At 46.7% G+C, this 13,276-nt stretch overlaps 1 protein-coding gene across 2 annotated transcripts in view; it reads right to left on the bottom strand.

Moving 5' to 3' along the window:
- DNAH9 (dynein axonemal heavy chain 9) overlaps positions 1–13,276 on the bottom strand; it is a 515,733-nt gene that overhangs the window by 322,053 nt on the left and 180,404 nt on the right. For both annotated transcript variants that reach the window (XM_059732606.1, XM_059732607.1), the window contains 3 exons: positions 10,430–10,557; positions 8,222–8,330; positions 6,859–7,006 (listed from right to left, as the gene is read on the bottom strand). In XM_059732606.1, the coding sequence (XP_059588589.1) occupies positions 6,859–7,006; positions 8,222–8,330; positions 10,430–10,557 (385 nt within the window). The remainder of the gene's footprint in view (positions 1–6,858; positions 7,007–8,221; positions 8,331–10,429; positions 10,558–13,276) is intronic.

Here is a 13,276-nt window from a genome sequence, read left to right as displayed (position 1 = left end):
ACTTGGAACGGTGCAGCTATGAATCTATCACATGTACACTGAATAACATGTGGTGAACCCCTCTGTCCATTGGGTGTCACAACAATTTTCATGTAGTGAGCCCCCTTGTCCACCAAGTGCTGCTACAATTTGCAGGTATTTGTGTGTAACGAATGTTTTAGGATACCCTTGGCAGGCCAAGGGGGAGCCCTGGTGAACACTGCTGACTAGTGCCAAAACTTGCAACAGTCACATAGCATAGCTCTCATGTGCCCAAAGATCCCCAGACTTTGCCTGGCAACAGCTGTGAGGAACCCTGCTCCCCTCTACTCTGCCCCTCTAAAACATCCCTCTTCGGCTGGCTGCAGCATAATTGTCTTCATAGTACCATTAATCGCTCGCTGATTTTACGTAAACCTGACAAGCAAGCCCACATAAGCATTAAGCACGCCCCCTTAATGGATAGTGGGTGAGTTCGGTCAGCATTCATTCCTTCACAAGCTACGTCTGAACTGCTCAGCAGTTCAGACCATGTCCCGCTGGGAACAGTGTCTTGACACATGGGTTACTGGGTAGCCTGCTGCTGTGCCATGCCCCAAGAGCACCTATGGGCACCCATCAAGGGCATCTCAGTACATGGCTCATTGGGTAGCCTGTTACTGTGCCATGGCATACATGGGGCTAAAAGACCTAGAAGGGCTAAAAGACATCCAGAGCAAGTATTCCCATAAGATACAAAGTTGCCATGGATGCAGAGCCCTGTTCCCTGCCTTGACCCTGCCTGTCAGCAGCATATCCAATGTCCAAACTTTGCCCAGCAACAACAGGGTGGGAGGGAGGTGAACTTCCTTTGGCTCTGTTACCTCAAGGTTTATAAATTGAGCGCACAGCTTCCTAGGGTACCCCTTATTGATCAAAGATGTCTGATATTCAAGGGAGAATAAAGCGGGCTGAGTCTAGGTCCAATTGGACCGTAGCCAAAACAAGGAGGCTTGTGCAGGTGCTGGGGGATCCTGAGGCTGTGCACCAGTTTGTCTGCAGTCCATGGGCTAACTGGCACATCTACCTTGATGTTGCCAGGAGAATGGGTAAGCAGGGGAATAACAGGATGGGGGTTCAGTGCCATATCAAAGCAAAGATGCTACGGGCTGCTTTCCACATGGATTTTTCCAGAACACAGTGGCAGGGCACCCCAATGTGTGATGTGGCCCATAACAGAGACCTCCAGCAGCTAATGGAGGTACTGGATTGCCGTGAACGCACAGGGTCAGAAGCCTCTGGGGCGTCCTCACCTGCTGAGACATCGCCAATCACCACTGTGGGGAAGTGCGGCCACGCATCAGGGTAGGCTGACAATCCAGGATGATCTAGACAGATTAGTTAGATGGACGGACCAGAACAAGATGCTGTTCAACACTCAGAAATATAAAGTGCTCCATCCGGGGAGGAAAAATCCATAACAAACTTACAGGCTTGGTCATGCTACGCTAGCTAGTACCAGAGCCAAAAGGGACCTGGGGGTCATAATTGACCATAAAATTATTACAAGCCACCAGTGTGATGATACAGTTAGCAGAGCAAACAACACACTGGCATGCATTAACCAATCCATCTAGAGCAAAACTAAGGAAGTTATTCTTCCACTCTACTCAGCATTCGTGAAGCCACAGCTGAAGTATCATGTCCAGTTCTGTGCACCACACTTCAAGAAGGACGTGGAAAAGCTTGAGAGAACCCAGACAAGAGCCACTCATATGATTAGAAGCCTGAAGAACAAGCCATATGAAAAAAGGCTGATAGATATGGGACTGTTCAGCCTAAAAAGAGAAGACTTTGAGGGGATTTGGTGGCAGCCTACAAATATATTAAGGGTGAGCATCAGGGGCTAGATGAACAACTATTCACCAAAGCACCCCAGGGGAAAACCAGAAGCAATGGTCATAAACCCCAGAGCAGGGGGGCTGGATCCTATGATCTCACAAGGTCCCTTCTAGCCCTAAACTTCTGTGAATCTGTGAGATAATGCAGGGAATGCATTATCAGAGTTTGAATTAGTGCACCACCACATTCCAATACGTGTACAAAGATATATATAAGAAATTCATGGGGTGCAAAATAAAGAAATCAATCAAATTATACTTAATTAAATTAATGAAATCATACCACTTTTCGTTGCCTGTACATATCAGCAAGCTGTGAGCTACAGATATTGCCAGTCTGTAGCAGGGAAGAGTGGTGTGCAGTGCCCCCTACTCTAATTTAGTATGAAGAGATCAGCAGGATGGACTGTTATGCAGCACTCCCTGCAGTAATTTACTGTGAATAGCACACTGAGCATTTAATGAGATTTAAGACCTATGGTGTGTAAACAACGATGGAAAAATAAAACCCACCATTTCAATTTATGGGACAAAGAATGCAACCCTGAAGGACTAAACCCTCATCATGTGTACAAGAGCCCTCTGTAAACAGGGGCAAGGTTTGGTACATGGTAAGGAACTGTCCTATTGAAAACACTGATCAGGGCTGGGTGACCTGGCAGAGAGGCAACAAAGTCTGTCCTGTGTCTCAAGAACTGAAGGAGGTTGAGGAAAATTTGGATGACTTTTCTTTCAGCCAGAGTAGCATGTGTCCTGCTCTGAAGGGAAGAAGAAATAATAGAAGTATGCTGGATCCATCCAGAGGCTCCAGAGAAGGTGGTGGATTCAATGTGCTGCTAACTGCATTCAGAATACAGGGAGCAGCAGCAACAGTGAAGCTGGTGAGCAAATTATTCACTACCAAGGAGAAATATAATGAACATACATACATATTGTGATTTTTAATGCTTTTCTGCGTAAGGTTTTTGTTTGCTCTTTGATGTTATTGTGCTGGGTCCGTTGTTATTATGCTATTGTTATTGTGTTGTCTTCTGTTGTTATAATTAAAATATATATTTGGATTTTTTTTTTTGTTCATTATTTTTCACTGAGGAGGGTTTGATGCCAGGTGTCCCACACTGGGTGATGCAGGTTGTACACTTGGCATTGCATAGCCCTTTCCTGTTTTCATAACTAAGCTGTTAAAAACTTTAGAGACAGATACAAAGAAGACAGCTTTGTTAGTGAGACTATTAAGGAAGGAAAGAAAAGAAGAAAAGTGACAGAGACATTCCAGAACACTAATGAAATCGATAAGAATTTCCCCCACAAAAACTGTAACTTAACAAGGACATCGATTTGGGATAACTGAAACTTTGCAGATCACTGGAAAGTCAAGCTTACATTGGTTCCCAAACATCCCAGAAACATACACATAGATAGGATTAATCAGAATTATAAAGAAAAAACCAAGGAAGCCCTGAAAGAACCTAGGGCTAGTGTGATCCCATCTATCTCACCAAGTCCTCACCTGAGAATTCAGGTGAGAACATGTGCTCTGCTGCACCCGTTAGACAGGTTCTAGGATAAGTGTGCATCTTGTAGTTTAAGTGTAAAGAATACAAATTTGAACTGTAGTCTTGCTCCTTGCTTCTTCAATCCTTCAATCTTCAATTCTTCAATGGGCTGGCAAGAAGCCAGCCCATTGGTGGGCCTTATTGGTGCCAGCCCATTGGTGGCTCCTTGCCAGCCCACCAATGTACTTGTAAGGCAGGTGACCCATCCCCCAACTTTGCTCATAATTAGATAGAAACTTTTTGCCTGACAAATTGTTTGAATTCTTCTTTGTTGTGGTAGGATAGGCGAAGGATATGAACAGTGGGCCCCACCTAAGTGAAGAAAGTGAGTTTTGGAGTTATTTCTCCTTTCCCATACAAACTTGTTATACTGAATTAAAACGAAAAATGCCCTGGCCTTTCAGAGGCAGGGAAGGAAAATGTTCAATGGTGTCATATGCAGCTCTATTACAACCAAAACCTGCTGGGCTTGGAGGCATGGTGGGTGCTGTGGCAGGCCAGTAGGGGATGCTTCTGCACTGAACCACCCAAATCACTGCTCACTTTGTAGGCTCCGAGTGCCTCCCTGGGGCGCCTCACATCTGGCTGACCCCTTTCCTGGACCACACCTGCTAGCCTGGGGGTAACGCTGCCACCACCCAGGGTCTGGACTGATCCTTGCTCTGTGTCCCCTGGGAAACACAGGTCTAGTAGTCCTGGATGGTACTCGACCTACTCCAAGCACACCCCTCCTCTGCTCGTGCTTGTAGGGAGGCAGTTAGGCGGGCCAAAGCTACCATGGAGCTGAGGATGGCAACCTAAGTAAAAGACAACAAGAAATTGTTTTTTAGATATATTGGGAGTAAAAGGAAGGCCCAGGGAGGAACAGGACCCCTGCTAAATGGGCAGAAACAATTGGTGACAGACAGGGGGGACAAGGCTGAACTCCTCAACGAGTTCTTTGCCTCAGTGTTCCTAAGTGAAGGGCACGACAAGTCTCTCACTGGGGTTGTAGAGAGGCAGCAGCAAGGCGCCAGACTTCCATGCGTAGATCCTGAGATGGTGCAGAGTCACTTGGAAGAACTGGATGCCTTTAAGTCGGCAGGCCCGGATGAGCTCCATCCGAGGGTGCTGAAGGCACTGCCCGACATCATTGCAGAGCCACTGGCGGGAATATTCGCACGCTCGTGGCGCACGGGCCAAGTCCCAGAGGACTGGAAAAGGGCTAACGTGGTCCCCATTTTCAAAAAGGGGAGGAAGGAGGACCTGGGCAACTATAGGCCAGTCAGTCTCACCTCCATCCTTGGCAAAGTCTTTGAAAAAATTATCAAGGCTCACATTTGTGAGAGCCCGGCAGGACAAATTATGCTGAGGGGAAACCAGCATCGGTTTGTGGTGGGCAGATCGTGCCTGACCTATCTAGTCTCTTTCTATGACCAGGTTACGAAACACCTGGACACAGGAGGAGGGGTGGATGTCGTATACTTAGACTTCAGGAAGGCCTTCGATACAGTATCCCACCCCATACTGGTGAACAAGTTAAGAGGCTGTGATGTGGATGACTACACAGTCCGGTGGGTGGCGAATTGGCTAGAGGGCCGCACCCAGACAGTCGTGGTGGATGGGTCGGTCTCGAACTGGAAGGGTGTGGGCAGTGGGGTCCCGCAGGGTTCGGTCCTTGGACCGATATTCTTTAATGTCTTCATCAGTGACTTGGACGAGGGAGTCAAATGTACTCTGTCCAAGTTTGCAGATGACAACGCTATGGGGAGAAGTGGACACGCCGGAGGGCAGGGAACAGCTGCAGGCAGACCTGGATAGGTTGGACAAGTGGGCAGAAAACAACAGAATGCAGTTCAACAAGGAGAAATGCAAAGTGCTGCATCTACGGAGGAAAAATGTCCAGCACACCTACAGCCTAGGGAATGACCTGCTGGGTGGCATGGAAGTGGAAAGGGATCTTGGAGTCCTAGTGGACTCCAAGATGAACATGAGCCGGCAGTGTGACGAAGCCATCAGAAAAGCCAATGGCACATTATCGTGCATCAGCAGATGCATGACGAATAGGTCCAGGGAGGTGATACTTCCCCTCTATAGGGCGCTGGTCAGACCGCAGTTGGAGTACTGCGTGCAATTCTGGGCGCCACACTTCAAGAAGGATGCGGATAACCTGGAGAGGGTCCAGAGAAGGGCAACTCGTATGGTCAAGGGCCTGCAGACCAAGCCCTACGAGGAGAGACTAGAGAAACTGGACCTTTTCAGCCTCCGCAAGAGAAGGTTGAGAGGCAACCTTGTGGCTGCCTTTAAGTTCATCACGGGGGCACAGAAGGGAATTGGTGAGTATTTATTCACCAAGGCGCCCCCGGGGGTTACAAGAAACAATGGCCACAAGCTAGCAGAGAGCAGATTTAGATTGGACATTAGGAAGAACTTCTTCACAGTTCGAGTGGCCAAGGTCTGGAATGGGCTCCAAAGGGAGGTGGTGCTCTCCCCTACCCTGGGGGTCTTCAAGAGGAGGTTAGATGAGTATCTAGCTGGGGTCATCTAGACCCAGCACTCTTTCCTGCTTATTCAGGGGGTCGGACTCGATGATCTATTGAGGTCCCTTCGGACCCTAACATCTATAAATCTATAAGAACTTGGGGTGCTTTACTCAGTCTGAAGCACAAATAGTGGTCTCCCTTAGTCAGCCGAAACAAGGGGACCCCAAGGCATAATCTAGACCCACTCCAATACGTCTCCCATGCTAGGTACAAAGGAGAACTTTATTGGTTACAAGGAGTAGGTTTGGAATAGGGTACAGGGTATAGCAATGTCAGAGAAATCCCATAGAGCAAACAGGGTGACTAGGTAGCCTTTGATTACGCATCTGAGTTACTGAAACCTATATATCTAGTTAGATCTCAGATAGCTTACTCGTGAGTATCATCCAGAGTCAGGTGGAGATTCCCTCTGGAGGCAGGCAGTTAATTGATCATGAGTTTTAAGAGAGAGAGCAAGTTTCAGATAGTCCAGCTTCTCTCTCTCTCTCTGAGTTTTTATCATGGCTAGTGCCCCTCCTCCTGGGCAGTCCTTAACTTATATAGACCTTATGACCTCATTTACCTGGTCCAATGAAGGCCAGCACCTGTTGACTGCCAGCTAACCAACTTGAAATGCAACACTGGTTATTGGGTAGACTGGCATTGCTTAGAACAATAAGGAGCCTAAGCCCCACACCCAGGTATGTGATGCCAGTAATGCAGGCAAAGGAAGCAGGTTTCCCCGCTCCCTCTGGAATGTATCCAACTCAGGTTACAACTCAGGTTTACCTAAAAAGTTGGGATGTCTGCCCTCTGCAGGGACCACGTTAACCAAATTGTCACATAGCTGAGGTTTTGGGGAGAGACAGAGGTGGCATTCTGCCACAGGTGCTACTCTTTAGTTGCTTGAAGCATAGGTAGTATATATCTTTTATACTATACCTCACTCTAAGTGTATCCAAGCAAGATGGCAGGTACTTGTCAAACAAAATTGTCAGGTTAGCACGTTCTGACTGGTATTCTCGTCTGTCAATCCAACTGCTCACTGGAGGATTCCAGCCCAAGTCTGCTGGGTTGATGTACAGAATCCCTACAGGCACAGTGCAAGAAAGACAGGTACAGAAAGGATGTAACATCATCTTTGTTTTCAGGCGAAAAAATAGCTTATATGTGAAAGCTTGTCTAACTCTATTGCAACTATGCCGTTGGTTCAATAAAAGATATCATCCTAAGAAATCCTTTTCTTGAATTATTCCTTGGACCATCACGGCTATAATATCACTTTAACACTACCATTCATTCAAATAACCATTTAGTAAGTACAGTAGTTATCCTGCTACATGCCTGGTGATTTCTATTTTGATCACTGCACTACCTTTGAAGGACTAGCAGAACTTTCAGCTGTGCTTCATGGCATCCAGGTAACATTGTTTCCTTATATCTATTGCATGTGGGCAATAGATAGACTTTCACAAAGTGCTGGATGCTGTTTGTTCACACATGAAGGCACAATCTCTACACCTACAGCCAAGTACTCTCCACAAAAAGGGAAAAATAAGGGTTGGTATGCATAATTGCTACTAGCAACTGAAGAACTAATAGGCTAGACAGGATGGTATATCTATGTCCTGGGACAGTGGCATGCTAGTTGTGAAGGATGTATGCAAGTGCCTTGAGAGCTGCCAGACTTCTCAGAATGGTTCTGATAGGACCAGGTCTGTGGAAGCAACATCATGGAAAATTAATAGATGGTTTACATCCACTTCTCTGAGCCTCCTCACTTATAACAAAGGGGCAACAATCCTTCCATTCTCTCACACTGCATGCCTTACCTATTTAGATTGCAAGCTCTTCTGTGCAGGGACTGTCTCATTGCATTCATCCACTGCCCTACAACAGAGTTCATTAAGCACTTCTGGAATTCTCCTGCTCATCATTACTTGTCATTCATCAATGAATTCTGCTTAAAATCTCAAGCTACTACCTACAGGATTCAGAAGAAAAGTGTAACAAGAAACAGCTTGTGTTTCCAGGTGACCCTCCACTGATGTAATTAGTATTTTGGCTTAAGACTCTGGACTATTCTTGTTTTTCTGAAGGTGTTTACCCATTCCTCTACCACATATCTGGCTACTAATGGCACTATGAAATAAGTCTGGGAGTTTCAAAGGGAAGCTAAATATGAAATGTCAATGGGCAATTGATATTTAACTCCTTCACATCCATTAAAAATCCCAGGCTAAGTCTAGATCCATTTGCATATTGCAAGTGCACATGAATTCCATCTTCTTGTTTCATGACTTACCTGCTCTGGACACTGTTGCTGGAGTGGCTGTGTGAAGGTGACTGATCTCAAAGAGCAGCCTCATAGTTGGGTTCAAGGGTATTCTTTCATTGCTTGCTAATGTCAGCACCTGCAAAGAGTAGACAAATACAAGTTGGCAATGTAAAATCTCATGTTCATAATTTCATACTAGGTAGGGTTGGAAGGGACCTGAGCAGATCATCAAGTAAGACCCCCTGCCATGGCAGGAAAAAGTACTGGGGTCAAATGAGCCCAGCAAGGTGTTCGTCTAACCTCCTCTTAAAGACCCCCAGGGTAGGAGCGAGGCCCACTTCACTTGGAAGTTGGTTCCAGATCCTAGCCGCCCTGACTGTGAAGTAGCACCTTCTGATGTCCAGTCTGAATCTACCCTCTGCCAGCTTGTGACCGTTATTTCTAGTCACTCCTGGTAGCGCTCGGGGGAACAGGGACTCCCCCAATGCCTGCTGGTCCACTTTGACTAGTTTGTAACAGGCCATTAGATCCCCCCTCAGCCTTCTCTTGTGGAGGCTAAACAGGTTCAGGTCCCTTAGCTTTTCCTCGTAGGGCCTGCCCTCCTGCCCCCTGATCATGCAAGTGGCCCTCCTCTGGACCCACTCCAAGTTGTCCACATCCCTCCTGAAGTGTGGCACCCAGAACTGGACGCAGTACTCCAACTGCGGCCTGACCAGTGTCACATAGAGGGGGAGGATCACCTTCTTGGACCTGCTCGAGATGCATCTGTGGATGCATGACAAGGTGTGGTTGGCCTTCCTGACCGCGTCCCCAGACTGCCGGGCCATTTTCATTTTGGCATCAATAATGACTCCAAGATCCTTTTCTGCCTCTGCACTGACGAGAAGGGAGTTCCCCAGCCTGTAGGTATGCTGCTGGTTCTTCCTCCCCAGGTGCAGCACCTTGCACTTGTCAGTGTTGAAACCCATCCTGTTCTCATCCGCCCACCTGTGTAACCTGTCTAGGTCTGACGTTTAATCAGCTTTACTTCCTTAAACCCATTTGCTAAAACTTTTCATGTCTCCTGAGAACTCATTTTCGCTGCACTACCAGTGCATTACCGGGATCTATATCTGATTTGATGTTAGGGTCGGAAGGGACCTCAATAGATCATCAAGTCCAACCCACTGCATAGGCAAGAAAGTGTGCTGGGTTCATATGACCCCAGCCAGATGCCTATCTAACCTTCTCTTGAAGACCCCCAGGGTAGGGGAGAGCACCACCTCCCTTGGGAACTCATTCCAGATTTTGGCCACTCTAACTGTGAAGAAGTTCTTCCTAATGTCCAGTCTAAATCTGCTCTCTGCTAGCTTATGGCCATGCATGCGACATCCTGGGCCAGGCTTTGGACTTGGTCCCAGCCCTGCATATGTCATATAAGATTCCAGCTCTGATGCCTAGCACACTGGGGCGGGCCCCAGCTCCAGCCCCAGCCCCAATCCCACATATCAGACCAACCTGATGCACACAGCCATGTCACCTGTCCACAAGACTTGTAAATTTGTTAGCACGGTTGTGATGACAGCATTAAGTGCCAGTCGTCTCCGCTGCCAAATTTCCAGACCTGTGGGGAACCCTGTGAGCCAGATGACATAGCTCCATGGGCCATATTTGTCCCACAGGAGAAAGGTTAAGCACTATTCTCCAAAGAGATGGTTGCTTTGCATTGTTGAAGACACATCAGTGGCTCATGTGCCAGAAAATTTATAAAAATCCTGCATGGAGCATACAGCTCAAAAGCAAGGATCCCAAGGATATTTTCTGAGATGCTGAATTACAAGTAGGCAATTTTGAACCATATAAATATCTCTCTCCACTATCATATATCTTATGAAAAGAACTGTATTCCAGAATGCAAACCCTATGCAAGAGGAAAGGACAAAAAACACATTTTGTAACAAGAGCACGTCTTTTATTTTTAAGAGGGCTCCTGGATTTTGAAGTAGTGGCTGCAACAGAAAAACAATTTTATCTGCACCTCTCCAATATAACAACATGATCCCAGAAAGCCATGCTTTGTTCTTCTACTTATCTGATGCAATATTATCTTCATTTGATATTTTTTTTTCTATTTGAAGAAACACAATAATAATTGTTTTATACTATCAGCAATTGTTTCAGCATATGTGCTTCTTCTAGGCTTGATTTGTGCCATGCGGTCAAGCAATAGCCATTTCCCTAGCTCACACATATTACCTTATTATCATCCATGACAGTATTAAGAGACTCAATCCACATTGGGTCAATATCCCCATCCAGTACTATCCACTTAGGACCATCATGTGTGATGTTGGCCAGCTCTCGCATGATCGATGAAAAGAGTCCTAAGAGGATGACACAGATTGTTCAGTGAATATTCATCCTGCCCTACTAATTTTATCCAACACTCGATAAGGAATCAACCTTCTTTATTTCTGCTTCATATTTAGAGCTCTGTTACTCCACTGTTAGTTTGTGCAAGTTAAGTAATACAAACCACCATAGCACAATCCCGAACTAACCTGCTTTAGAGAAAAAGGTACGTTCGGTTAGCACTAGTGAAAACTATTGACCTGCATGCAGCTCAATACTCCTGGGAATGGCAGAAGGCAGGAATAGGGAATTATGGATCTTCTACACTTATAAAAAGAGATGTGAATTAACACACACAAAAAACTGAAAATGATTTGATTATGTCTTGGAGTTTCTTATAAATGCTTATTCAGGTGAAATTATATTCAGGGAAATCAAGATGCATTAAGCCCTGGGTGAAAATTTTGGAAAGACTAAGGGGAGAAACACAAAGGATGATACTGATAGAAAAAAAAGGTCAGTAAAATCAAGGAGACAAATACAATCAGTACAAATCAGTAGGTCTAGATGCTCTTCACCCAAGGGTGCTGAGGGAACTGGCAGGGGTCATAGCGGGGCCCCTGGCACTGCTCTATGAGTGCTTGTGGGGCTCTGGCCAGGTACCAGAGGATTGAAAAAGGGCCAATGTGGTCCCCATTTACAAGAAGGGGAGAAAGGGGGACCCTGGCAATTATAGGCCAGTCAGTCTTACCTCGGTCCTTGGGAAGACCTTAGAGAAAATTATCAAAGGAGTCCAAAGAAAAGCCATGAGCATGATCAGAGGTCAGGAAAACAGACCTTACTATGACAGGCTCAGGGGTGATCTGATGGCCACCTATAAGTTTATCAGGGGTGTTCACCAGGATTTGGGGGAACAATTGTTCACCAGATCCCCCCAAGGGATGACAAGGTTGAACAGTTATAAACTCCTGCAAGACCATGTCAGGCTGGACATAAGGAAGAATTTCTTTACTGTCCGAGCCCCCAAGGTCTGAAATAGCCTGCCATCAGAGGTGGTTCAAGCACCTACTTTGAACGTCTTCAAGAAAAAATTGGATGTTTATCTTGCTGGGATCCTGTGACCCCAGCTGACTTCCTGCCCCTGGGGCAGGGGGCTGGACTTGATGATCTTATGAGGTCCCTTCCAGCCCTGATGTCTGTGAAATCTGTGAAAGAGCACAGCTGCAAGGGCCCAGCAGGGGAGCTAATGCTCAGGGGCAATCAACATAGGTTCACTGAGGGCAGGTCCTGCCTGACTAACCTGGTTTCTTTTTATGATCAGGTCACAAAGCCCCTGAAAGAGGGTGTCGGGGTGGATGTCATCTTCCTGGACTTTAAGAAGGCCTTCGACACAGTTTCCCACCACATTCTCTTAAAAAATCTAGGTGACTGCAGCATTGATGCCTACACGATCAGGTGGGTGGTAAATTGGCTAGATGGTCATACCCAGAGAGTGGTGGTGGATGGGTTGTTTTCAACCTGGAGGGATGTGGCCAGTGGAGTCCCCCAGGGCTCAGTCCTGGGGCCTGTACTGTTCAACATCTTTATCAGTGATCTGGATGCGAGTGTGGAATGCATGCTGTCCAAATTCTCTGATGATACCAAGTTGTGGGGCAAGGTGGGCGTGCTGGAGGGGAAAGACAGAATCCAGTTAGATTTAGACAAATTAGAGGTGGGCAGATGAGAATAGGATGGAATTCAATGCAGACAAGTGCAAGGTACTGCATCTAGGGAGAAGGAACCAGCAACACACCTGTAGACTGGGAAACACCCTTCTTGTCAACACGGTGGCAGAAAGGGATCTGGGAGTCATTGTTGACTCCAGGATGGACATGAGCCGCCAGAGCAAGGAAGCGGTCAGTAAGGCTAGCTGCACCTTGTCGTGTATCTACAGATGCATCACAAGCAGGTCCAGGGAGGTGATCCTGCCCCTCTATGCGGCATTGGTCAGGCCACAATTGGAGTACTGCGTCCAGTTCTGCATGCTGCACTTCAAGAGGGATGTGGCTAGCATTTACGAGGGTCCAGAGGAGGGCCACTTACATGGTCAAGGAGTAGCGGGGCAGGCCATACGAAGAGAGGCTGAAGGGCCTGAATCTATTCAGCCTCCACAAGAGAAGGCTGAGGGGGGATCTGGTGGCCATTTACAAACTCACCAGGGAGGACCAGTAAGAATTGGGGGAGGCTCTGTTGCACTGGGAACCACCCAGGGTTACTAGGAATAATAGCCACAAATTGTTAGAGAGGCGGTTCAGGCTGGATATCAGGAGACATTACTTTACAGTTAGACTCTGGAATGGGCTCCCAAGTGAGGTGGTACTCTCTCCTACCTTGGTCTTCAAGAGGAGATTGAACAGATATTTGGCTGGGATGATATGACCCTGCCATCTGTTCCTGCCTGGGGCAGGAGGTCAGACCTGATAAGCCGTTTAGGTCCCTTCCGACTCTAAGCAATATGATACTGTGATACAACACAGTGACTGAGGGGAATTAAATAATGAATATTAAGAATAATAATCCTGAAAATATAGCAGAAGCTCTGCAGAACAGACCAAAAGTCCACAAAATGATCACTCTTCCCTACATAAATACTTACACATAAAAATATTTGGTATTTTACAAAGGGACCAGGAGCCAGCACATGCCACTTGTGAGGCATGGGAAATCTTTATGGAAAAGCCGTTGGCATTTGTATTGCTAATGGTGGAGAGA

This window comes from Alligator mississippiensis, chromosome 8 (assembly GCF_030867095.1).
Source record: "Alligator mississippiensis isolate rAllMis1 chromosome 8, rAllMis1, whole genome shotgun sequence".
NCBI lineage: Eukaryota > Metazoa > Chordata > Crocodylia > Alligatoridae > Alligator > Alligator mississippiensis.
The sequence above is the reverse complement of the archived record's forward strand: the minus strand, read 5'-3'. Positions and strand labels throughout refer to the sequence as shown.